The sequence below is a fragment of the Lolium perenne genome, chromosome 4 (genome assembly GCF_019359855.2).
Source record: "Lolium perenne isolate Kyuss_39 chromosome 4, Kyuss_2.0, whole genome shotgun sequence".
Taxonomy (NCBI): domain Eukaryota; kingdom Viridiplantae; phylum Streptophyta; class Magnoliopsida; order Poales; family Poaceae; genus Lolium; species Lolium perenne.
Window position 1 is genome coordinate 95,952,000 of NC_067247.2, and position 27,511 is coordinate 95,979,510.

At 45.8% G+C, this 27,511-nt stretch overlaps 1 protein-coding gene across 1 annotated transcript; it reads right to left on the reverse strand.

The window, feature by feature from the left end:
• Positions 1–21,000: 21,000 nt before the first annotated feature.
• LOC127293375 (beta-glucuronosyltransferase GlcAT14B) lies at positions 21,001–24,813 on the reverse strand. The gene is made up of 4 exons (XM_051322973.2): positions 24,044–24,813; positions 23,878–23,953; positions 23,653–23,768; positions 21,001–21,882 (listed from the first exon to the last, which is right to left on the reverse strand). Exons 1-4 carry the CDS (start codon positions 24,666–24,668, stop codon positions 21,290–21,292), a joined length of 1,410 nt encoding a protein of 469 aa, XP_051178933.1. The 5' UTR covers positions 24,669–24,813; the 3' UTR covers positions 21,001–21,289.
• Between the last annotated feature and the right edge of the window lie 2,698 nt (positions 24,814–27,511).

Sequence of the window (27,511 nt, forward strand, 5' to 3'; positions counted from 1 at the left end):
ACTTCATGGATATGCGAATATCATTAGTGCCCAACTTAGTTGGAGGATTGGGACGCCTGGCGTCTTCAACCTTCGTACATTCCCATAAAACTTATGAGTTTATGTAGTTTCACTAGATTATATTCTATTATCTTGCAATAAGGTCTTAGATATCACTTATATCTCATACCTTGATTATTTCTGAAAACAAAATTTCCAGCTCCTTACTTTTCAAACAGATTTGAACTTCAAGTTTCACGGAGACAAGATGACTTTAGGTACTAATTGAAACCATTGCTCTTTGAATCAACAGTGTGAGGTTTACTAAAAGTTTGCAATAGGACTTAATCATTTCTTGATTCTTTAACAATACGGTACCAGTCCGTAAAGTTACTTGTCAGACTTAAGAATATTTCTATCGCAATTACAAGACTAGCGCATGGTAGAAAATGGATGCCAATTCTACAAATTAATTCAAAATACTATTCAGACTATGTTTATGATAATTAGTTCATGTTTTAATCTAATTACTAATGAACTCCCACTTAATACAACATACCTCATAGTTGTTAAGTGGTACACGATCCATATCCCCTACACCAAAACCGATCATCACGTGAGATGATGTAGCTTCAACGGTGAACATCAACATGTTGATCATATCATCCATATGACTCGTGTTCAACCTTTCGGTTTCCTGTGTTCCGAGGCCATGTCTGTACATGCTAGGCTCGTCAAGCAAACCCAAGTATTCCGCGTGTGCAACATGGCTTACACCCGTTGTATGTGAACGTAGAATCTATCACATGCGATCATCACGAGATGCTTCAAAACTACGAACTGTAGCAACGGTGCATATGAGGGGAGAACACTTTATTATCTTGATATTAATGTGAGGGATCATCTTATAATTCTACCATCGCGATCTAAGCAGAATAAGATTCATAAAGGATTAACATCACATGCAATTCATATGTGATATGATATGGCCCTTTAGTCTTTGCGCCTTTGATCTTCATCTCCAAAGCACGGACATGATCTCCAACATCAACGGGCATGATCTCTATCATCGTCGGCGTAGCATCAAGGTCCATGCATGGCGCCGTCTTCATGGTTGTTCACCACCTGTAGCAACTATTACAACTACTTTGAAATAACACTACTACATGAAATATAAAGACAACCATAAGGCTCCTGCCGGTTGCCAGAATACAATAATGATCATATCATACACATTCATCATCACATGCAAAGTACACCAACTAAAGACAAAAAAAAGCATCAACGCCCACAAAACCATTGTGTTCTACTGTGCAACCAATCTATGCATAGACATGGCTCTGATACCACTAATGGGATTCGTAGCATAGAAAACAAAAAAATTCCTACCGCAAGAACGAAAACCAAGCCAAGATGCAATCTAGAAGATGGGAGCAACGAGAAGATCATGAGACTAACCCTCGAAGATTTCCAAAGCCTACGAGATTAGATCTCGTTGTTGTTGTAGTTGATCACTTGCCGCTTTCAAAAGCGCGTAGAGGATCTTGACGGTGCCACAACCGGGCAGCACCTCAGTACTCAGTCACACGTACTGTGTTGATGATGACGTCCTTCTCCCTGTTCCAGTGGGCAGCGGAAGTAGTAGATCCTCCTCGGAATCCCGACTACACGACGGCATGGTGTCGGTGGCGGTGGAGATCTCCAGCAGGGCTTCGCCGTAAGCACTACGGGAGAGAGGTGGAGGAGGGAGGTGTGCTAGGGTTTGGAGAGAGGGGTGGCTAGGGCGCCGGCCAGGGGTGCCCTAGGTGGTGCGGCCAAGGCTTGGGCAGCCCCCTCCCTCTCCTCCTCATTATATAGGTGGAACCCCAAGGGTTTGCCCAAAGTCTTCGAATAAGACCCCAATTCAAAAACTGCCTTATGGACGAAACCTAGAGGGACAGGGACTCTCCCCTTCCCCCCTTGTTGGCCGGCCAAGGAGGTGGAGTCCTCCATGGACTCCACCCACCCACTTGGTTGGCTGGTTGGTTTTGGTGGAGTCCAACCGGGACTCCACCTTCCATGGTGATTTCATCCGGAAGGTTCTAGAACATTCTAGTGCCTTCCATAAATGCACCGGATCATTTCCAAACTTGGAAAGTGACTTTCTATATATGAATCTTATTCTCCGGACCATTTCGGACCTCCTCGTGATGTCCTGGATCCTATCCGAGACTCCGAACAAAATTCGAACTCCATTCCATATTCCATATCTACTTAAAACGACATCAAACCTTAAGTGTGTCATCCTACGGTTCGTGAACTATGCAGACATGGTCGAGACTCCTCTCCGACCAATAACCAATATATAGCAGGACCTAGAGATCCATAATGGCTCCCACACATTCAACGATAACTTAGTGATCGATTGAACCATTTACATACGATACCGATTTCCTTTGTCACGCGATATTTTACTTGTCCGAGGTTTGATCATCGGTATCTCCATACCTCGTTCAACCTCGTCACCGACAAGTACTCTTTACTCGTGCCGTGGCATATCATCTCTTGTGAACCAGTCACATGCTTGCAAGCTAATCAGACGACATTCCACCGAGAGGGCCCAGAGTATATCTATCCGTCATCGGGATGGACAAATCCCACTCTTGATCCATATGCCTCAACTCATACTTTCCGAATACTTAATCCCACCTTTATAACCACCCATTTACGCAGTGGCATTTGATGTAATCAAAGTACCCTTCCGGTATAAGATTTACATGATCTCATGGTCAAAGGACTAGGTAACTATGTATCGAAAGCTTATAGAAATTTGAACTTAATGACGTGATCTTATGCTACGCTTATATGGGTGTGTCCATTATATCATTCATGTAATTACATAACCTTGTTATTAATAACATCCAATGTTCATGATCACGAAACTATGACCATCTATTAATCAACAAGCTAGTTATACAAGAGGCTTACTAGGGACTCCTTGTTGTTTACATAACACACATGTATCAATGTTTCGGTTAATACAATTATAGCATGGTATGCAAACATTTATCATAAACACAAAGATATATAATAACCATTTTATTATTGCCTCTTGGGCATATCTCCAACACCAGCAACCCCATGTCGGACTCTTCGCCAAGGGCGCGAATCGGGCGCGCCGGCGCCTCGCGGCACGTCTGAAAACGAGCGTGGGCTCCGCCTAGCAACCAGACACAACGATTTTCCACCTCCTACCCACGCCCGAGCCGACTCCCATCCCTCTAGATCGCTACCGTTGTCGTCGGCGCCGCGCCCTCCTGCTTGTAATAGACACTGCCGCCTGTCTAAGAACCGCCGTCCATCGACACGCCGCAACCCTTCGGCCGTCGGCCGTTGTTTCGCCCAGAATAGAGCTCGTTGCCACCGTGGCACAACCCCCCCCCCCCCCCCCCCCCGCAAGGTGTTCGTCTGATTGCCACGATGGACATCGACGACGAGATGATGGTGCAGCTGTTCACAGATGAGCAGAACGCTCAGGCTGTTCGGCAGCCACCACAGCAGCTGATTCTAACGACCATGCTGTGCGTTTGCCAGCCTTTCTACGTCGTGCCTCGGCGCGGCTGCTCAAAGCCAGGCAAGAGGAGGAACATCAACCGATATCGTCAAGGCGACGCAATGCTGCTTGACGCCGACTACTTCAACGACGACGTGACTCATTCACTAAAGGAATTTCGGCGCCGGTTTAGGATGAACAAGGAGCTGTTCTTGAAGATTGTTCACGGCGTCAGGGAGTACGACAAGTACGAAAAGTACTTCATGGCCAAGCAAGATTGCACAGGTTTGTGCGGCTTCATCTCAATTCAGAAGTGCACTGCTGCAATACGCTGTCTTGCATACGGAGCTCCTACAGATGCAACCAATGACTACCTACGGATGACAGAGTCGACATGTACAGAGACTCTCTACAGGTTTTGCCGAGCCGTCATAGTGGTGTTTGCTAAAGACTATTTGAGAGCACCAAGAGAAAATGATACAGCTCGGATCCTGCAAAAGAATGCAACAAGAGGGTTTCGTGGGATGCTCGAAAGCATTGACTGTATGCATTGGGGCTAGAAGAATTGACCTTTTACTTGGAAGGGGATCTACAAGGGGCATACTGGTGAGTGCAGTGTCATTCTTGAGTCGGTGGTAGACCATGAGCTTTGGATTTGGCATGCATTTTTTGGCATGGTAGGAACAAACAATGTTATCAACGTCTTGCAGCGCTCTTCGATATTTGCCAGGCTAGAGGAGGGACAAGCTCCCGCCGTGAACTTTGAGGTAAACTACCACGCATAAAACAAGGGGTACTATCTAGCTGATGGTATCTACCCGACGTATGCTACATTTGTGAAGACAATTTCCTCTCCGGCAAACGAGATGGAAGCTTATTTTGCAACATGCCAGGAAACATCACGCAAGGATATTGAGTGTGTTTTTGGGGTGCCTCAGCAGCTTTTCGCCATTGTCAGGTACCCTGTTCTCACTTGGTCTGAGTCTCAGATGTGGGAGGTGATGACCGCTTGTGTGATGATGCACAACATGATCATTGAGAGCGAGCGCGACGCACCTGTGCAGGATGATCAACCATTTGATTATCAAGGGCCACTCGCTGAGGTAGAGTATGTACCCCAAGAATTTGCTGTTGTTCTTCATATGCACAATGGAATTCGAGATGCAGATATCCATGCACAACTGAAGGCGGACCTAGCTGCACATTTGTGGGCGAGAAGAGGAGCCGCCAACAATGCATGATTTTATTTCTATTTGTTTGGCAGTATAAATAATTTGTGGGCGAGGAGATGATACACAACTGAAGTACTATTTGTTTGTTGGGTTGTATGAATAATCTAAGTACTATTTGTTAGATTGATTGTATGAATAATTTAAGTACTATTTGTTTGATTGATTGTATGAATAATTTAATTCTATTTATGTGATTGTATGAATAAAATATAATTGATATGTTGTTTCAAAATATTGTAAAAACAAAAAATTGAGGGCCACCGTTTAGAAGGCACCGGTGTGGGAACAACGTCCCCAAATAGAGGATGCACTGCCGGCGTCCCCTGTACAGCAGTGCCGGTGCCCCTGCCGACGACTATCTGAGGACCGCCGGTGGAGATGCTCTTAGTCATGCTTCACCACTGTGATTTTTACTGCCAGTCTGAACATCGAATTGACACTGCACTGACTGCAGTTTAATCCATCACAAACAAGTGCTCCACTTGCAGCCAGGATTTAGTAACCATCTTCTAACTTTCCATCCTCAAAACCAACACAGTAGCACACTAGAAAGCACAAACCAATGCATCAGTCTGAACCTCGTGTTCATACATAACCTCTACTTATTCATAGTGAGAAGACATTCGGTTGTTCTTCTACTGCTTCCTCCCTTTCTTATTACTCTGCCATATAAAGTTTAGTCAAAGTCAAGTTTTATAGATTTGACCAACTATTCATGATAAGATATTAATATGTACAAAATAAAATGTAAATGGTATAATAATATATTGCATTACAGCACTGATGATATTATTTTGATTTTCTGAATAATAATACTATATTTTTACATATTACTAGTACAAATGCCCGTGCGCTGCCACGGGTATTCAAATTTTATTTCTCAATGCATATAATTCACTACTCACTATAAAGTTTAAAACAAACCAGGAATATATCATAACGTACCACAACATAATAATCCAAACGTAATAGAAGACAATGTTGTTATGCATCTGCGTGGTTTCAAGTTCTAGGTCTTCTTGTTACTCTTCCACTATAAGTGTCACAGTTGTGTTTTGGGTCGTCATAACTATCAACTAAACAACCTCTCCTTTTGGATGTATTATTGTCTCACAAAATGTGGGTGCTGCAAACAGGTATAGTTGAAGAAATGCTTCTTTTATGATTAGTTCAAACAAAACTTTGATATCCATAAATATTTGGAGACAACTCTGAATCGTAGCCTTCTGTGTTAAACATACAAATGAGTTTAGCAAATATTCAATAATGGCTAGGGTAAAAAAATCCATAGGCAGGACAATAGCGCGGTGTCAAACATGAGAGTTGGAGAGTATTTATAACGAGTATGAGAGCAAGAATTAAATTTACCTTTCTTGCATGAGTCGATGTTACACTTTTTTATGGAAACCTTTTGCAAAAAAAGAATGTGAACGATGTAAAGCTCCTCACTCTCGAGCTCACCCTCTTCATCGAGCTCCACCACTCTCAATACAAGACCGAGCAGAGACCAGTCCCTCCCCAGACTCTCCATCACAGGTGCGAGGACCGCCGCACTTCCGCATTCAGCGGCCTTCGAAGACCACACCTAGTAGGCTCATCATCAGACACCGGCGCAGCACTATCGTCGTTGTGGCCATCCTCCGTCCAAGACCATGGATCTGGTTGTTAGTGGTCAATCCCGCCTCTCTATCCACATATTGGTGGTGGCCATCGGGGAACTCCGGATTCTAGCCACGTGATTCAGCCTCGATGTCCTTACCTTTCTTACCTTCATGATTTCACTTGCATAAAAGTGTGCCTCGAATTAACATTACTTCGTTATATAGTCACAGAAACAATCTAAACTAATAATGTAACCAAGTCCCTTGATTGGAGGCTCCACAAAAAATACTAAAATTCTCGGAACATAAGTATCAAAATTCTAGAAGTGAAGTATATTTAGGAAGTGATTTGTCCGAAATTCAAATAGTTCCCTTGAACATAATTAAATTCATAAAGCAAAAAAAGTTCGAATAACCATAATACGCTGCATTTTGATGTCCCCGCAATCCCAACCTCTATAAATAACTTTAATGGCTTCTCAATGGAATAAGCATAACACACATACAGACAGGAGCTCCATGATCTTTAGTGAAACCACCAATCGGCAGCTGAAATTTCCTTATGTTGCCAGCCTCTATCAGAGGAAGGACCATCTTCTTCAGCCTGGTTCATCCGTCTTGTCTTTCTATTGTACAGTTTAAAGAAGCAAGGATAATCATCATCCAAAGAAGCAACACACAAGAAAGGCATACTTGTCATGCTACAGCCATATGAAGGAACATATATGTTTTGAGCATGGGTTTAATCAGATATGCATTTGACATGACTACCATCCTGTAACTAAAATAAGATACTGTAGAAAATTATAGTTGTTTCATGAATCCATAATATGCTCATGAACTTAAAGTGTTACTGCATTGCTTGATATTCTTGGTAACATGACAAACAAAGTTATATCTTATCTATTTGCTTATACAACACCATCTTATCTAGAAACTTGAGATAGACCTGAAACCGGAGTGCCACAATTAGATTCTACATATCTGGGACAAAACCGGGGAATATAAGTAGGATGGCATAATTAACAAACAAATCAAATTGTTCTCGCCATGAAAAAAACCCTTCTCACTCAAGGAGTTGCAGGGCGTATGATTCAGAAACTATTCTTTGGTAAATACATGTGATATCTCAGCGCTAAACTAACCTTCACCAAATAGAAAGTTCAGAACTTCTCCTTCTGTATTATAAGATGGGGTTAGAGTGGGTAATTAATATATGCATGGTTCGGGGGTAAACAAAAAAGAGTGTACGGTACGGAAGCAAATAACTGCATGGACATATAAAATGAAAAAGCACTCCACTTATCTATATGTAAGTCACAGTTTATTTTATGTCGGTACTCTTTATTCCATCAGGTAAACAACAATGCCATATAATCACCATCAAAACACTCTTCTTGAACCATACTAACGATGTGCATACATACCTGCTAGCAAATTCCTTGATTCCTTGAGAGACAATTTTCACAGAAGAATATCTCAATACCCTCTACTCATCTTCTCTGTGGAGCATTTTGAATACAAAAACATACAAGCTACAAAATGGGTAGTCATACAAAATGATAAGCTTCGACAGATATGAGTTGCTACGGTCTTGATCAAATTTAGCATTGCATACCAGGGATCACATAACGACCTAAAATAAGGTATCACCTACTGCTATCCTAAAAACCACCAGGTACTGAATTCCACACATAAAAAATATATGGTAGCAAATTATTTAGAGAAGAAATAATCACGTTGATGTCCTTTCCATTTCCTGCAAGGATGCTTCCTCTTCTAAATGCAGCTAGCTAGGCAAGCTCCCAAGCAACAATAATGGGGATACTGAAGCTACTAACAGTTCATGTTCAACGTGGCAATAACCTAAAAATTACTCAAAAAATTTAAATGACAATGGAAATCTAATCCGGAAGCTATAGCTTCTACTCTCGTGCTTCTTAGATATCTTTTACTCAGGGGTGAATCCCTTAGGCTTACAAATTTTACAGGTCATATGTTAGCATTTCACATTCAGTAACTAAACTAACTGCATACCAGGTATAATGCTCCAATTGTCAGATTCTACCAAACCATATGTTACAAGCATGGAACAAAAAACCTGAGCACAAAATTTTAAATAGGGAATCCACAAGATTTTATTTTGTCTGCCTAGCTATCAAATCCACCAATTAGTCAATTTCTCGTAGGTGCAGGTCATTCTCGTTCTTAGACATGCAACTATTCAAGATATCTCCACCACCCTGTGATAGCTTGGCTTTCTTCTGGATGTTGAATTCAATTTGCTTCTGGTTATGTCAATGCTAGTAAGTTCAGTCCCAAAGGCTCTCTTGTTTGGCAGAGTTTTCCTTGCTAGGGAGACAACTACTGTGACACCATTTTGTGTTTTTGGTTTCTCCCCCATGCCCAACCACCGGAATACAGGCTTCCTCGTGTATACTTGTGTTTGAATGACAAAATTCAGTAACAGATTCAGAAAGATAGCTTATCATTTAAAACTCTCAGTTTGGACCAAGCGATTTAGGTGAGTGAGTAGTACCAACACTGTATATCTCACCTTCAAGTCAATACTACCGTTCCAACATGAAGGACAACATCGTCCACGAAGAAATGCCAGTTGTGAGCAGAATGCACAGAACCAACATCCTCATTTGTAATACTGATATCAATCATAACACCAGGAACTAACTGTTGGTAGCAAGCAAAGTCTTCCCATGCCATCATCTTGTCCCTAGGGTTGACCTTGTCTGGACAAAACAAGCTAATGCCCACGTTCTCTACATGGCTATGCAGTCTCTCAGCATTCACTACGGCAGGGTACATTGGGTGGTCAGGACACCACAATATCTCTGAAAGTACCTCTGATTGAGAGATGCAGAGGAGCATGGGCAGCACTGCAGTTAGCATATTCAATTTTCATAGGAGGAGCAGGGGATATGCATAGGCCAAATGACTGTTTTGCTGTCACCACAAACAAAGTTTATTAAAAAAGAATAGAGAAAATCTTGATTGTCACTTTGTCAATAAAATTATCCCTGCCTCGGGTTGATGCATGCATGCCCATTTGGGTTCGAGCCTCTATGCTCACAATAAGAGGTTGTGCACACAATTTCTTCCAGTAAAAAACAGTGGGGAGGTTTTTTTTTCCCTTAAGCCATTCCTTTTTTTATAACAGAAGAAATAATAGTAAGTGATATGTTGTAAATACATAAAAGTGGAAAACACAAGTTTATTTTCAAAAGACATGGTATCTTGAAATAGCTTGCCAGAAGAAAAAGAGATCATATATGATATAACTGACCGCCTAATATAAACCTCATGGGAAAATTCTCGCGAAGTGTCCACATTTACCCTCTCAGGTTTGAGCACTTTAATAGCCACATCTTGACTACAATATGCACCTGGTAACTGAAAAGAGAAAGTTACATGACTACACAAAAACTGAAAATAGATTTTCATGATAGCCAGGAACAAACACTGACAGATAACCATATGATCCAGATGCTACTTTATTCCCACAATTGAGTAGTTTTATATCAATTTCTCATTCACTGGCCCTTTTCTTTTTGAAACTTATTCACTGGAGTTCTCCACGATATCTGCATATTTTCAATTAGAGAAGACCATGAATGAGATGTAGACCACACTTGTGTCTGTCCAATCAAGCCAAAGCAAAACATGAGTATTAAGAAAACAACCATCTCACAACCATTTCCCGTGTGCGGCGAAAGTTCATGTGATTCCAAGTTTCCAACTTCTCTACGTAGCCACCCTCCATCCAGAACTACTTTAGTAACTTCTAAATCGCTTATAATTGATAACAACTTAATAATAGTTCAATCCTAATCACCCGTGAACTTCAATGTCATATATATGAGACCGATGAAAATTGATGCATGCCATATGTTCATCAGTTCACCCGTGAACTGCAATGCCATATGCAAGACTGGATCATGTTACCAATTGATTTAATCTACTAATACAAAGTATTCACATATATGAACAAATCCATATAAACATTCTGATCCCTGCACCTAGAAATCAACGACCATATGTTCAAGATTGATCTCTGTATACTGACATAAATGAAGCATGCATATCCAAACCTTCATGTCAGTGGTCATGCATGAACCAACGCCAACCACTTTAAGACATCTATATGTCAAAAGCCATAAGATAGATAGCACGCAACTTTTTCCCTCCTTTTAATCACCGATCTACTTAATTGAACAAATCTATATTCTTGAGTACATAAATATAAATATATGTGATTCATCATGTGCAAGATGCCATGACGGTCATAAGTCTTAGTTGACGGAGTTCAGGTGAAATTCCAGCCAGTCTGAATGGCGTACCTTAGGTGGAGCATGTGTTGAAGGAGTTCTGGTGAAATCGAAGGAACGCCAAAACACCAAAGTGGAGCACAGGTGGAACCGCAAGGTTGTACGTTCCAGGAGCAGCAATGTCAGCAATTTAACTTGGATTTCAACCGAGCGTCTCAACTCCTTTTTTTTGAACGGGCAAAGGAGTCCTTATCGGATACTCTATGGGAGTGTGCTCGACCAGAGTTTCGGTTGAACTCGGAGCAGAGTTACGATCAGAGAAGATAGTTGAATGGAACGCCGGAATTGGGACCCCGAAATTTTAGGTGGACGGCGACGGGCCTTGCCTCGCCGTAGGAAGACCTTGGTAGAGGAGAAGGACAGGAGGGTGGGGCGGTTACCGGCGCTGGCGCATCAAGTCCGATCAGGACTTGGTAGGCGTTAGGGTGGGTGTGGTACACCCCACCCGTTGTCGTCACGCCGGCGTCCGCCTCTGCAATGTCGATAGCTGCAACGACGAGGACACACCTGTCCTTGCTGGTCCTCGCCGGCGTCCGCCTACGAAGTGTCGATGGATGCGGGGACCGGCGGCTGGTACCGGAGGGAAGCGGTCCGCCACGGCTGGAGGGATCGGCAGCGGCGTAGTGAAGAAGAGGATCAAGGGGTTGGAGGGATCGGCGGCGGCGGCTGTATATCTCACTTCTTTGTCGAGATTTTGGATCGAGGGGTTGGAGGGATCGCTCGGGAAGAAGAGGAACGGGGCCTATGTTTGCGGGTCTCGCCGTTTGGGTTCTTGGCCGCTTAGGTGGATACATGCGCTGGGCTGTTTATGTTGGGCTGAGCCCATTCAGCCGCGTGCGAGGCGAACGGAAGAAAGGGGGTTTAGGACGACGAAAGTAGGGGGAGAAGGGGAACAAGTTCCTTCTTTTTAAGTAGTAGAGATTAGTCAAACTTGATGAAATTTGACTTTGACTAAACCTTACATGGAGAGTAATATGAAACAGAGTGAGTATACTTTGCACTGTTTGGACCAGAAGTTCTCCTTCGACAGTGATAATATCACGAGACTCCTCAACCACTCAGCGTTCTAGTTCCAGATAGAATCATGCGGATAATCATCGCCACCTGAGCTCTAGTCATACTAACTCCGTCCGAAGGAATAAGGCACACGCGTATTCCAAGGCGAACTTTGACCATAAAAATTCAGCAACAAAATCTTGATTATATTATATGTAACTAGTATCGTTGGATTCGTATTCAAAAGCACTTTCTAATGATGCTAATTTCATACAATCAATCTTTATATATTTGAATTAATTCTTAGTCAAACAAAAAACAAGTAAAATGAGGACGCCTTATTCCTTAAATCGGAGGTAGTAATAACTAATCATAGGGTACACCTCCCTGGCGCACCAGACGCCAGTGGTGAGCATGGCGGGGCCTCGGGGCAAGATTTCTGTTATATGGTATTCTATTTAATGTCAAAGATTATTCTTTCATCCATTAAATTTAATTTTGAAATATTCAAACCCAATATGATTAGATATTTCGATCAGTTTTTCCAAATTACATATTTATTTAGATCCAAGCTTCAAAAATAATATTGTGAACATTAGCATATTTCACACTTTAAGTAGGTGATTAGGTACAAAATGACATGGGGTTGGAGTTTTCACGGAAGAGAGGTGCCCTCGGTGTCAAAAAAAAACTATTGGTCTGGTAGATTTTGTGTGTTAACCTTCTGCTGAGCTCATCATACTTGTGTATTTTCTAATCTTTATTTTTTTTAGTATTTTAGAGAAGAAAATTATTGTCATGGTTCTTAGACTGCCCACAATGAGAGTATCATAGGTAGTATCATGCATCTCATGCATGCAAAAAAGCTGATGTGGCCGTGCAATTAAAGATGAGAAAGAAGATTGTAATATCACAGGTAGATACCGTGTCATAGCACGTAGTATTAAAAAAATTAATGTCAAATACATCTTGTACATAGATCAGCATTGAGATTCTACAAATCAATTATTAGAAGATTATGATACTAATACATGATATCATGCATTGTGGACATAGTAACATGTAGTAGTATCATACACATAATACGTTTATATAATACTATGCATTGTGACTAGTCTTAGACTTATTGGACCTTCCACATTTAGTGCACAGATGATGACATGTATGCTTTGTGCGTCCTCCATAACGTGCCCGCTTCTTAATTACGGGTTGAAGAATCGCTACCCATACCATACTTTTTTCCTTCAGTGCATGGATTTTGGGTATGGATATGGTCAGCGCGTCAGTGGCATCCCTACTCGGGGCGACGACCTTCTCCTAAGATCTTGCTCCATCTTGCCATGCTCCCGAGCATTTCCTCACATGTAGCCTTCGGATGTACCTTTTTTCACAGTGCCCTATGTTTGTCCATCTCCCCTTATCCCATTTGCAGCTCTTCACGCTCCATGTTTACATACCATCCTACCCATCTCCATGTCTTGCTTTGATGCATACCTCCATGCCCTGTTTGTGCCAACCACTAGGGAAATTACATAATTTTATGCATACTATGTCTTAAAATTATGAAAATACATAATACTTCAACAATGGAATGTGTTTTATTACACATGCCACTAAAATTAATGCCATTGATATATAAAAGTGATGTTATTCCGATAACACATTTACAACATACTAGCATCTTTCCTATGGGGATCTGGATTTGATGATACTGATGATAGGCCAAATCCGTAGCTTTGTGATAAGTCACTATTAGGGAAGAAATAGTCATTTCTTGCTAGATTCGAGAGGAGATTTTATTTACGTTTAATTATTTCAGAACTTGAACCTAGGTCATTTTTTCTATTATGTGTAATTACTTCAGAACTTGAGTCTAATTCTAGTTTTCTATTTGAGATCTTTTTCATATTCTTTTCTATATAGTTCATGATACAATTCCTTTTTTTTTTCCTGCAGACCTTCAGAACAGTTTGTTGGTTGTGCGAACCAAAATGAATGGTGTTTTGGGGTTGTATCAAGTGTGAAACCGAGTGGATTTATGTAGCGACCCGGGAAAATACCCCTATTAGAATTGTCTGTTCTTTTTATTTATTGCATCATCATGACATCATGCATGCATCACATCCATGTTTTTTTTGAACCAAAATAAAATTATTTTTATAAATCTTAATTATTTTATTTCTTCCTCTCTTATGGTTAATTAATAAAACCTCCCTTGTCCTTTTTCTTATTTTAATTAAAAACCAAAACAAATATTTTGGAATGTTGCAAATTATCCTGAAACCAAACTCTAGTTTTCCATTTTTTTGCCAAAACCCTCCTCTAGTCCTATTCTTTGGCTGGAAGGATTCAGCAAGTAAGCAAGAAAAGAAGAGAAGTATCAGCAAACAGCGGCCCAGCTATCTATGTCTCGTGCAGCTCCCTCCTCTTTCTCCAACGAAGCACCCAGCTGGGCCAAAGATCCTCCCTCCACCGAAGCAGCCCAGCTCCACTCTAATGTAACTCCCTGGCATCTTCTTCTTCTTTGTACAGAAGCAATCAGAGCGGAGCCACGTTGACAATCTGCTTGATGAGACATCCCAGGATGATCGCCTCCACCCTATAAAATCATCCACCTGCCCCTGGAACCCAACCCTAGCGTCCCTCCTTCCTTTTTTTCCCTCTACCGCCGCCACTCCTCTGCCCGCGCTCGCCATCTCTTCTTGGATGCCAAGCTCCGCGTCCGGGTGTTCTCCGTCCTCCCCCAAGCGCGCTGGCCCATGCCCTGCGTCGACTTCCGCTCGAGCACCTCGCCGGTCGTCGCCTCGTCGCTTCACCATCCACCTCCGGCCGCATAGCCGACGTGCCGCATCCTGCGTGTCTCCGCCTGTGGCCTGCCTACATCGCAACGGCGCCTCCATGATCTGCACCGAGCACTCCTCCGCTCGTACGCCTCCAGGGACATGCCGCCGTCCACCGCGACCACCTCTCCTTCGAACCTCTACAGCATTCCAACGACCAGGCCGTCCTGGTCTTGGAGCTCCTCCACCACGAACCTCGCGGGCCCTGTTTCCTCTCCATCGTCTCCGCGTAGAGCCCGTTCGGCGTCAACCGTTGGTGCGTCTCCTAAAGTCGATATCGTGCGGATTTTGACGGATTCGCTGGGATCCTCATGGTACCGGTTTTGGGGCTTCACAATTTATTGTTTGTTTAATATTTTTCTATCCTATATTTTTTTACTGGGAATCAGAATCTTAGATGAATCTAAAGGTCATTTAGATTTCTTTATTTATTTGCTATATTTGTGTTGCCACTTCATTATTAAATGAACACAAAAACGTATTTGACCATAATAGAACCAATATACAACTAATCTTAAGTATTTGAGAATTAGCTACACAGACCTACGAAAGGAAATTATCTACTCCACAATTTCAAACCTACTTGCACCTATTCTATGCAAAAGTACATTCTAAAAAGCCTCCATCGAGATATTTTTTTAAGGTACATTCTAGAGATTTCTGCCAATATTTATGACATTTAAATAGACTATAACACATACCAATGCACTAGGATACCTCGACGTGCCACAAATTAATTTATGCACACCTGCAGTCTATTATTTAGTAAAATATATAGAATTCCATTTGCTGAATGATTAAGTGGTAATATATAAAAATGAACCAATCCACACAACGTTTGATTTTTTAAATTAAATAATGGTATAGTATATGTCTTTATTGTAATATAAGGTAAGTTTGATGTGGTTAATTTTGGTAAGTGTAAGTAAGGATGAGAAGGGGATAAAAATTGTTGAAAACACATACATATAGCAAACAATAAGAGCTGGCAAACCAATAATGACAATAAAAAACGTATGAGCAATACAATAGGCATATTTCCTGAAGTGACCCCCTTATGTGGTCATACACCAACCTCGGATAACATGAACATGAGTTTAATTGTTGAAAAAGTAAAGACATGAGAATCAGTAATTAGAACTAGAGAGACAAAGTAAAGACATGAACACGGGGACTTTCTTCATTAGTGCTTCCATAATGCAACGAAATAACAGGATGAAGTGGTGTTTCATCCTTGTGTACGGCCCGGCAGATCATGGGAGATCTGACGAGTTTCTCGGGGAACTGCCTCGGGAGGTGGACGCCAGCCCCTACCCGGTGGTCCTAGCTAGAGTTTCAATCTCATCCGCGGCGCGAACGATAAAAACAATTCCAACATCTGCTGGCCACGGGTCCGGAGGTTTAATGATGCGATCGCCGCTATGTCCTTGCGGGAGGTTGCTAGGGTCGGGGCCCGGTACACCTGGACCAACAAACAACTTAATCCGATACGCTGTGTCTTGGATCGAGTGTTTGTTTCACCTGCCTGGGAGGCGGTGTTCCCGTTATGTTCGCTTTCGGCCATCACCCGGATTGGATCGGATCACAACCCCTTGCTGCTGAGCAGCGGGGAAGATACCCCTACGCGACAGTCGAGATTCTTTTTCCAATCCTGGTGGTTCCAGGTGCCAGGCTTTGGGGATAGCCTCGCCGGGAAACTCTCGGACTTCCTGTCTAACTATGGGCCACATAGGGGGAGCATTGATCTGTGGCAATTTGTTGCTAGACATGCTCGCTCCTTCTTAAAGGGCTGGGGAGCCAACCTGTGGAAGGAGAGACGGGAGTTCAAGGCCAACCTCCTGGCTCAGGTCGTGAACCTGGACAAGCTGGCAGACCAGTCAGGCCTAGATGAGGAGGGGTGGGCCCTCTGCTACCATCTGGAAGATCAGCTTGTTTGGTTGGACAAGGTTGAGGAGGAATATTGGCGTCAGCGTAGCAGGGTGCAATGGACGCTGAAAGGGGACTCGGGCACTGCGTATTTCCATGCCATTGCCAATGGCCACCGGAGGAAATGTGCGATCCCGAGGCTCATCACGGCCTCAGGGGAGGTTGAGGAGCAGCAGGCTTTGATGGAGCACATTTACGCGTTCTACCAGGGCTTAATGGGCTTCGCGGGGGAACCACGGGTGTTTGGACTTTCCCCGAACCTCTGGGAGGAGGACAAAAGGATTTCATTGGAGGAGAACCAGGAGCTGGAGCTCACCTTCACCGCTGATGAGCTGGAGGTAGTTCTCCTTAGTATGAAGCCAGATTCGGCTCCTGGACCGGATGGGTTCCCGGTCCTCTCCTTCAAAAGATTCTGGGGAATCTTAAAGGCGCCAATCCTACAGCTCCTCAACGACTTTGTATTGGGGAGGGTGGATGTGGCTAGGCTTAACTTTGGGATTATCTCCCTGATCCCGAAGGTTCATGGGGCCGACCGCATTAAGCAATTCCGTCCCATCGCGCTTATTAATGTTATCTTTAAGTTTGTGGCTAAGGCGTATGCGATTAGACTTGCTCCGCTTGCTCATAGGACGATCGACCGCAGCCAATCGGCCTTCATCAAAGGCAGATGCCTTCATGAGGGTGCGCTTGCCCTCCATGAGATTGTTCACGAGTTACGAGTTAAGAAGCAGAAGGGTCTGCTTCTTAAGCTCGACTTCGAGAAGGCCTATGATCGAGTCAACTGGGACTTCCTGCAGGAGGTGTTGACCTTTAAGGGCTTCTCTCCGATGATTGTCCATCGGCTGATGCAACTGGTCAAGGGTGGCCAGACTGCGATAAATGTTAATGGAGAAGTGGGACCCTTCTTCCGTAATGCCCGAGGGGTGCGTCAGGGAGACCCCCTTTCCCCCATTTTGTTCGACTTTATGGTGGGCGGGCTCGCCGCTATCCTTTCTAAGGCAAGCTCGGCAGGGCACCTGGTGGGCTTAGTCCCACATCTCATCCCAGGGGGGTGACCCATCTTCAGTACGCAGACGACACGATGATTATGATTGAGCCCTCGAGTTTGGGGGTCGCGAACCTTAAACTCCTGCTCTTATATTTTGAGAACATGTCGGGCCTTAAGATCAACTTTGACAAGAGTGAGGCGATTGTGACAGGGGTCACGATCGAGGAGCAGCAAAGGGGTGTGAATGCTCTTAACTGCAAGTTGGGCACTTTTCCCATCAAGTACTTGGGGCTGCCGATCGGCGACAAGCCGCTACGGGTTAGGGACTGGGGCTTCCTCCCGGAAAAAGTGGGACATAGGGTTGACCCAAGGCAGGGCCTCTTTCTGGCTTCCGGCGGGAGGCTGGAGCTCACAAACTCTTGGCTGTCCAGTTTACCCATGTTCGCCATGAGCTTGTATCTGCTCCATGATTCCACTCACAAAACCATGGACAGGTCCAGGGCCCGCTTCTTTTGGGAAGGAGTGGGCAACAAACGGAAATACCACATGGTGGACTGGGCCATGGTTTGCAAACCCAAAGAGCTTGGAGGATTGGGAATCCTAAACACCAAACTCATGAATATTGCTTTGATGCTCAAATGGGTCTGGAAACTATATCAGAACGATGAGGGTCTATGGGTAGACCTCGTCCGGGCTAAGTACCTGAGAGGGAGGGACATGTTCTCTAGAGAGGCGTTAGCTAACTGATCGCAATTCTGGAAGTCGATTCAAAAGATGAAATGGTTCTTCAAGCTGGGTGCTAAGCACGAGGTACGCAATGGGAAGCGAACCTTCTTCTGGCTGGATTGGTGGTCGGGGATGACCCCACTGCGTGCTGCTGTGCGGATCCCTTCCTCACAGTTCACGACGCAAGGGTGGAAGGGGGGTGCCGAGGGAATGACGCATCCGGTTCAGGAGACAATTTGGTCTCGCTGAGACGGTGGAATGGGAGAACTTGTGCAGAGTTGTACAGGCGCTTCCTTCTTTGACTACGGAGGACAAAGTTTCCTGGGCGCTCGAGAACGATGGGGAGTTTTCGACGTGCTCAATATACCTAGGCATGTCGCAGGGGGCGACGGTGACCTTCTTTAAGGACGTGTGGCGCACACGTGTGCCCCCAAGATTAAGATCTTCCTCTGGCAACTGATCAGAGGACGACTTCCCTCTGGGGAACAGCTTGCTAAGAGACACGACCCCTCCAATGGTCTCTGTGCTCTCTGCGGGGAATGGGAGGACTGCAACCATATTTTCTTCTCGTGTCACCTTGCGAGATTCATGTGGGCGGGGGCAAGGGAGCTCCTGCACTGTGATTGGAACCCTACGGGGTAGGTGCCTTCATTGCTACATCCCAAAGGCTGTCGGGTAGATTGCGTAGATTAGTTTGGTTTACCTTTGCTGCGCAATGCTGGACACTTTGGAACATTCGTAACAAACTAGCAATTGAAGGCAAACTTATTGGCAACCCGGCTGATGCTCTGTACCAAATGACTATTTACATGCAGAGCTGGATGGTTCTGGCCAGACCGAAGGACAGGGGGCTCCTGGACGTGGCGGTGGGAGACGTCAGATGACTGTACGCGAGGACTAGGCCGGAGGCGGAAGACCCTGGAGGAGGAGGATGATCCAGCGCACCACTTATCATAGGCTAGGGTTTGATTGCGCTTGATGGCTTTGTCGTGCTCGTGTCATCTTGTGACCCGGGTGTGGTCGGTGTCTTTGAAGTTATGCTGGATGTGTGTGTGAGGAGTTGTAACTTGACTATTGTTTCATGCCGTGTGTGGCTTTATATATAAAGCCGGGCCTGGAGGCCTTCCCTTTAAAAAAAATTAGAACTTCAAAAAATAGAACAAATTACAATAAAACTAAACAAAAAATGCCAAAGGGAAAATCAATCATTAAATTCTCACAAAAAGTATTAGTACCTCTTTTGAAAGATATTGTTAATGACACTATGTACTTATTAAACTAGGTTGAATAATTAATTCCAAAATTACACATTATCATATACGAAACAAACCGTAAACTAAATTTCCTCACTAAGTACAAAAATGGTTCTTTATCCACATCATACATTCTTGACCAACACTAGATCATGTCACTTTGAAAATTGTTGGACTAAGATGCAGTGCAGGTGTAATATCCCTTTTTAAAGTGGAATATTCTGAACTTACGGATTTGGAATAATCTTGAATTGTGTACAATAGAAACTTACATATTAAAATCATGTTTGATTTTAGTTATTATTATGCGTCAACAATAGAGTTCAAAAGAACAAGAAACCATTGGAACGCAAAAAAATAAGAGCAAAACGGTTGGAAGCTAGCTCTCCTCCAAGGTTCTACGAACCAGCAATATCCGACTGAATAGAGCTCATCGCCATCCCCCCCAAAAAAAAAAGAACTCATTGCCATCTTAAATAGAAACAACCTAGCGCAAGTTTCGCCCGTTTTGCTTGAACTGCTAAGTTAGTGAGTTTATGTGGAAACGAGCTCAACTAAAATAATTCTAACGAAAATCCACAAGAAAAGTTTGAAGGGAAGATTGACAAAAGAGATGCATGTAAAAGAATACATTTGTCTGTACAAAATTACATATCTGTTCGCACATTTTGCATCTGGGAGAGTAGAGTGTGTTGTCATATGGTTCTGTTTATAGTTTTGCAAAACTCCTCTCTTAATTAATCGGTTTAAGAAAAGAAAAAAAAAAGCACGGCACCTAGCGGTATCATTTACCATTGCCAGGTATCACCTACATGCCGCGAGAAGAGAATTCTCACCTTGTTCCAAAGATAGACTCGATCATAGTCTACACTATACATTGTGTTGATGAAGGAATCGTGACGCTGAAATGCCATCCAAAAGGAATGGACTGATAAGGAGTAGTATGTACGTAGCTGCACAAAATCTCACGGTCATAATTAGTACCACTTTTCAGAAGCAAGTTAATGACAATGTTTACTTATTAAACAAAGTTGAATAATTCATTCCACGACTGCAAATTATCATATATATAACAAAACTTTAGCTAAATTACCCCACTAACTATATAATTAGTGTTTAATCAACATCACACATCGGCAAGATCAAAAGAGATAAATAAGCAAGTACATGAACATGCCTTCTTTACCAACACTAGGCTCTGCGGGTGTAATTAGCTTTTAAAATTGTATAATTCCAAACTAGTAATGGATTTGAAATGTTGTCGGACTTTGTATAAGAGTAACATATCCATTTCAATTATTATGATGTGCCAATAATGTAGTTCAAAAGATGAAGAGGCTGTTGAGAAGCATAAAATTGGAGCCAAACAGTCAGTGGCTCTCCCGCAAGTGAGCAAGCTAGACTCGATTGCAAGGTTATCGCCATTTCAAAATAGAAAAAGAAAACAGAATTCGAAAGCATATTAAAATAGAAACATCCTTGCGCGCAAGTTACACCCGTTCAGCTTGAAGGGTGAAGATAGTGAGTGTTGGTGGAAACGACCTCAACTGAAGAAGTTCTCGCGAAAATACACCCAAACAAAAATAGAGGAAGAGGTGCATGTAAAAAATACGTCTGTGTGTAGAAAACTACATATGTGTTGGCGCATTTTGCATCCAAGTGGTACATACTTTTACATGTATAATCAAGTTCTGTGCACATAGTATCATTTACCATCTTCAGGTATCACCTACATGCCGCGTGAAGAGAAACCTCACTCTGTTCCAAGGATGGACCCGATAGTCGTAGTCTGCGCTATACATTGCGTGAATTTATACGCTGAGAATGAAATGCCAGACAGAAGAAAGAATGGATCGCCACGCTAGGTAGCTACTCAGGCACGCCCATCGATTTCAGTTCTGTTCTTCTGAACATTCCTTTCTTCTACTACTATGCACTGCTTCGGCCGGAAGTTCTCCTCGGACAGCAACGACGTCATGAGGCTCCGCAGCCGCTCAGCGCCGGGGCCAGACCGCACGAACGCGGCGTTCCCGACAGCCTTGCAGGGATCCTCGCCTTCGGTCCGGTTGTAGCTCCCCGCAGGCCGCACCTCACCGGCGCACCATCCGCCGGGCGCGAGCGAGCCGGGGCCGCGCGACAGGAGCTCGGCGTCGATCCTGTCGAGGACGGGGTCGTTCCGGCGGAACTTGCGCGCGAAGGGGGCGGCGCTGCCGAGCATGCCGTCCCAGTCGGCGTGGGTGAGCAGGTGCGGGTGCTGCATCGGCGGGTTGTCCCAGGCGATGTAGTGCAGGTCGTGGTTCACGGTGGTGTTCCGGAACTCGTCGGCGTTGCAGGCCACCGTGTGGAAGTAGCCCTCCGGGGAGGAGATGAAGTTGGCGTAGTACATGAGCACCGTCCGGGGCAGGTTGTCCCAACCCCAGATCAGGTACTCCACGAACGGCCGGGATAGCACCATCCACGCTGAACCTGAAACCAAAGCAGAGCACCGTTAATTATCTGATAAATGTTTTTTTTCTGTTCCTCGACCCCCAAGTGATGTTTTGCGACATACGCATCCAAATGACTAATACCCCCCAAAAAAGAGATAAATGCCCAAAGGGAAACGCTGCATATCACCCAGATGGCCGATCGTCTGGGTCGTCACACACATAGCCACATACAGCATATTGGCCCATACCTACCATTTTCAGTTTTATCCTCTCATGTGTCATTCCCCGCTCTTTTTATTCCCAATCCCACTCGTTCATCTTCACAATAATTACGCGGATTCAATCGTTGCTCCGCCTACACTGCCGCTCACTAGTCACTACAGACCTCACTGCACTGCACTCTGGTGGCGGCGGTCACCCACTCCTCTCCCTTCCTTCCCTCCCTCCATGGCATCTCTGGTAAGGCAAATCTGATGACCCAAGCGGCGAGGCCGTGATGATGGCTCCGGCGGGCAGCATTGTTGCACCTCTCCTCCTCTCCCGCCAGTGAGCATGCCCTATACCGCCCTCCTATCCCATCATCGAGAGCATCCCCACTTCGCTACAAGTCGGCCAGCCTGCGAGCGGTGCTACCATCGGTGTCTGCAATTTGCTGCAAGGACCATGTGGCGGTGCTACCAGCGATCTCCGCCGATGCTGCCGACTGTAGCGGTTGGTGCTACCGTTTGTGCATGCCGTTGTTACTGTCGGCGCCCACAGTTGATACACTCGATCTACGGGCGGTGCTACCAGCAAAGGTGGGCCTATTCTGCAACACGCTCCTCGATTGTGGCCTCATGGCGGAGCTGAGCCCACAGATGCTTGTGGTGTGGTTTTAGGTGGGCCGCCGCCGGTGCTGCGAAGGTTGTTCGATAGATGGTAGGGGTATTTTTCAGTTTGCGAAAGAGGCGTGTGTATCAACGATCCTGAATAAAAAAAAAAAGGACGACACGTGTCACACGGTGGAGGCGGTGGATCGGGAGCCCTTGCTCAGTATGGCCCATATCCAAATGACAAATCTGACACACATGCAAATGAGTGAAATGATAAATAAGTTTTAGTGTAAGATTTATTTAAAACATTATCTTATTGTAGGTGGTTGGCCATCTTGATGATCCTGCTGTAGAGTGTAGTATACTAGTACAAAATAGTACTACTCCGTATAATGTAAGAGATGTGCAGTGCACCATCATCTGCTTGGTCACGGACGTAGCTAATGTGCAGGCCACGAATGCAACAATATTGTAATGATGAAACGATTCTTCCCTGGATAAAGTAATGCTAACCTAAATGAAGCTGGCTATTTGACCCTAAATGATTAGTAGTTGTAAGCGCAAGCTTAGGGAACAAAGCCAGAAAATAAGGTGCCATGCCGGTGGACACACGGCAGCGGTATACACTATACAACAATAATATAATACTGTATAACCAATCAAATGATATATGATGGGACATACGTGGCCTCGACACTCACAAGTAGCAGATCAGTTCGGGTTAGCAACGATATTTTTCTAGCAGCCCCGTGACCGGGGATCGACCCGGCCTCCCGTGATTCGTATAGTAATTAGAGTTCTGAAAATTATAACTTTGTCCTAAAAAGAACAACTTTGTTTCGTAGCTTAACAGTGTCAAGTACACAAATCATGGCGTTTTTCAGGGGTAGATGTTTGACCGGTATCTAGCGACGCCGTTAGAATTGCATTTCGGCATTGTGTATACACCCTGAAGAAAAATTTGGGAAGCACCGGAAGAAAGAAAGCATGCGTACCGCCGAAGAGCTTGAAGGCGGTGGGCAACTCCCTCTTTTGAGGTATCCAGAACAGATCGCCCTTCTTCTTCATGTAGAGCGCCGGGTCGATGATCACCGGCATCGCCCTCGCGAACCTGCCCAAAATCGCGATCGATGGTACCACGATCAGTCACTATGCACAGGAGAAAACGATGTCATCCAACACCAAACGAAACGAAACGATCGAGATGAAGGCGCGCGTACGCTTTCCAGCCGATGTCGCTGGTGTGATCAAGGAAGTTGAGGTCACGCGGCAGCTCCGAGAACACGTCCATCATGTCTGCAGCCAGCCATTTGGTCCACAAGATCACCCTACTGATTCACCAAGAACTGAAACAATGGCAAGCCAATCAAGAAAGAAAGCCCGTACCGTCCTGCGTGACGAGCGGGTAGTCGGAGGCGGAGAGGTTGATGAACCAGTCCCAGTCGGCTCCTCGCCCGCGCCCTTCGCCCCACAGGAAGGCGGCGGCGGCGTGGAGCGTGGTGGTGACCATGGTGGGGCCGCGGTAGGTGACGAGGTTGGCCTTCTCCACCACGCGCACGTTGCGGGCGGCGGCGAGGACGGGGTGCGCGGCCACGAACGCCGCCAGCTCCGCGCGGTCCGAGTCGGGCGCCTCCGCGTCCAGGTGCAGGATGTAGTGGTTCCGGGGGTGGTACAGCGCGAGCAGGCACCGGCGGAGCATGCCGGCGTCGCCGGCCGAGCCGGAGATGAGGTACGCGAAGCGCGGCGGCGAGGGGGCCGCGGGCTCGAGGGGCCGCGCCTGCGCGGAGAGCGCGGCGTCGACGAAGAGCGGGGGCAGGTCCTTGGGGCGTGGGGAGGACGCTGCGTGGGCAGGGGAGGTTTGTTGCTGGGAGAGGAAGAGGGAGGCGGAGGGGAACGGGACCGGGGAGGCAGCGATGATGAACAGGGCGAAGAGGCCGCCGGCGACGACGGAGAGCAGCCACCGCAGGTCGATGGCCGTGGCGCGAGGGGAGTGGGCGGCGGCGTGGTCCATGGCGGGCGTGATCGGCTGGGGAGAAGAAGGGGAGGTGGGGGAGTCGTGCTTATAAATGCGGCACCGATCGTGCACTGGGAAGGGCGAGCACGACGAAGCCAATCATGGCGGGAAAGGAATCTTGCTCTCTTACATCGCGCTCCTGGATTAAACGTGTGCAGCATCAGCACGTACTAATCTTGAAGGTAATTTGTACTGCATGTAAGTACGTTGACGTTCTGGTCTCTGCAAGGAGAAAAAGAACGATATGGTGACGGGGGTCTCAAATTCAAACTCGACGTGCGTCCCAATCAGCGCCAAGGAAGGAACCGCCGCCAGCGCGCGGCGCGTGGTCATGCCCGCCATCACGTACGCACGGACGAGGACGAACACGTACGTAGGAGTACCATATCTAGGGATAAATACGGAGTGGAAATGAACGACACCACATTTGTTTTCATATTTGTTTTGCGGAAGCCGCCGCAGCCTGTCGACCGTCGTCATGCCCGCCAAACCTAAAACCTAAAAATTTGAAAATCTAAAAATTTCCCAAACCTAAAACCTGAAAATTTGAAAATCTAAAAAATGGCTAACCTCCTTTATAGTTAAGTAACAGTAATCTGTATGTACAATACAATTATTAATTTAAATTTTTAAAAAATATAAAATCTTGAATTTCTGGTAAAATCTAAAATCTTCATGCTTTCATATTTTCATTTGGAATTTTGAGAATAAAAAAATTGGCTAACCGGGTAAACCATTTTACCTTTTTCTATCATTTTCATATATTTTACGTTTTTTTACGTCGTATGCAACAAGAAAAGCCGTTTTACCTTTTTCTAAACCTTTTTTTGCAAAAAAAAAAGTCGAAATTTATTATTTTTTATTTTTCCTAATAGTAGTTTGCGTAACATACTTTAATCTCAAAAAAAAGTTCTTTTGAATTTTTTATCATTTTTCTTTCGTATTTTACAAAGCTAAAAAAAAGGTGATCCACGGGAGGGGGAGGGGGTCAAGGTGCGTGGGGAGCCAAAAACCTAAAAATCTTTTAGTCCCGGTTGGTATGACAAACCGGAACTAAAGGCTTTTGCCCTGGAGGCAATGTGCCGCCACCCCTTTAGGGCATCTCCAACGAGGCGATGCATTTCGGATGCCCAAACGTCGGCCGAAATGGTCGAAATCGTCCGCGCGTCCATTTTCGGCGGGCGGGGGGGGGGGGGAGGGGGGTTCCAGCGGAACGACGATTTTTTATTTTTCATTCATAAAGTTATAATTTATACATTAATAAAAAACATAAAAAGACCATAAAAACCTAGGTACTGCCTACTGGTTGTCGCTGACGAGGTTGATGAACTTCGGCATCGGCCATGGAAGCTGGTACAACGGTGGTGGTGGAGGAGGTAGGGTAGGCTGCGGCAAGGCCGTCGCCTACGCAGGATGCTGTGGTGAAGGTGGCCAGGGAGCCCAGGCCGGAGCAGCAGCCGGAGCGCGGTCGCTCGAAGGCGTTGGCGTGGCCGGAGGAGTCGCCGACCTACCCTGCAGCAGCGCAGACTCGTGGAGCTGGATTGCGAGCCGTCGTTGAGCTCGTCGCGCTCGCTGTTGGCTAGTGCCATGGCAATGGCCTCCTCCTCGATAATGTCTCGCGGCTGGGTCTCCGGATCCCACGCCGGCCCGCCATCATCGTGGTCGTACTCTGCGCGCTCCACCTACTCGTCCTCGTCCTCGTCCTCGTCTGCGTCGTCCTGGTTGTTCTCCTCTTCTTCCGCGGCGATCTCGCGGTCAAAGTACTCGACATCCCCGAGGGAGCCAGCGCGGCGGCGCGCGTCGAACTCCCACGCCCCGAAAGAGATCCAGTTGTAGGAGTTGAGCGTGCACGCCGGATCTTCTTAGAGATCCGGCGGAAAGATGGCTCGGCGGCCGTGCACCTCGTCCCGACGCTCTCGGCCTTCGCGCGGCACTGGGGGTACCGGCACACGCCTGGAGTTGAGGTACCAGCCTCCTCCAGGCAGGTTTGCGTCCGGCCATGGCACCGGCATGTTTTCCTCCAAAAGGCGGCGCGCGAAGTCGATGCGGACGTACCGCCTGATCCATGGCTTCTTGCCGGACCGCGAGCCGCTAGCCTCGTGGTCGTTCATGGTCTTGCGGAATGACCAGCATTTCTTTCCCATGGCGTCGGTGGGTTGGATTGTATTGGCTCTTCCAATGGTGTGGTCGTGAAAATAGGCGCCGGCAGTGTCCCTTTAAGAGGCTCGGAAGCCATCTCACATTCAATTTCCTGCCACTGCGACGCCATCCAGCTGCGCACGCTCGCGGAAGCCGAGGCGCGCCATTAACGCAACCCTGGAAAGGCTGCAGCGCGCCGCCCGTAAGTAATACCGCGGAAGACGAAGCAGCTATGCCCCTGCCAGGCGAGCCCGTCCGAGGGCCGGGCGGACGACCGCTGCGTCCGCGCAGACGCAAACCTGGCGCATATTTGGGCCATGTTTGCGTCGCCGCGGACGGCCCGGTCACTATGCGTAGCCCCCGCTGGAGGTGGTACCAGACGCATTGGGCCGGGCGGATGCAAACGGTCGCTCAGCGTCCGTTTGCGTCGTCCCGTTGGAGATGCCCTTAGTCCCAGTTGGTATTACCAACACTATAGGTTCCAAACGAACCGGGACTAAATCATGCGTTGTTTGAACCGGGACTAATGCGACCCATTAGCCCCGGTTCATATTTAAACCGAGACTAAACCTTCCAAGGGTGTTGGACGAAAGCCATGTTTTCTACTAGTGAGAGAGGGGACCTAGTTCCTCCATTTTGTAGTTAGGACTTATCTGTTGTGGTGCATCGTTGGGTGGTGAAAGCGACGTCCGGGCAAATAA

What these genes read in the sequence shown, in the direction of transcription:
- LOC127293375 (XM_051322973.2), bottom strand. Translation starts at nt 24,668, where the DNA reads ATGGACCACGCCGCCGCCCACTCCCCTCGCGCCACGGCCATCGACCTG. An exon ending in CCCGCTCGTCACGCAGGACG is followed by an intron (nt 23,954 to 24,043) that starts GTACGGGCTTTC and finishes GGCTGGCTGCAG; the next exon opens with ACATGATGGACGTGTTCTCG. An exon ending in AGCGACATCGGCTGGAAAGC is followed by an intron (nt 23,769 to 23,877) that starts GTACGCGCGCCT and finishes GATTTTGGGCAG; the next exon opens with GTTCGCGAGGGCGATGCCGG.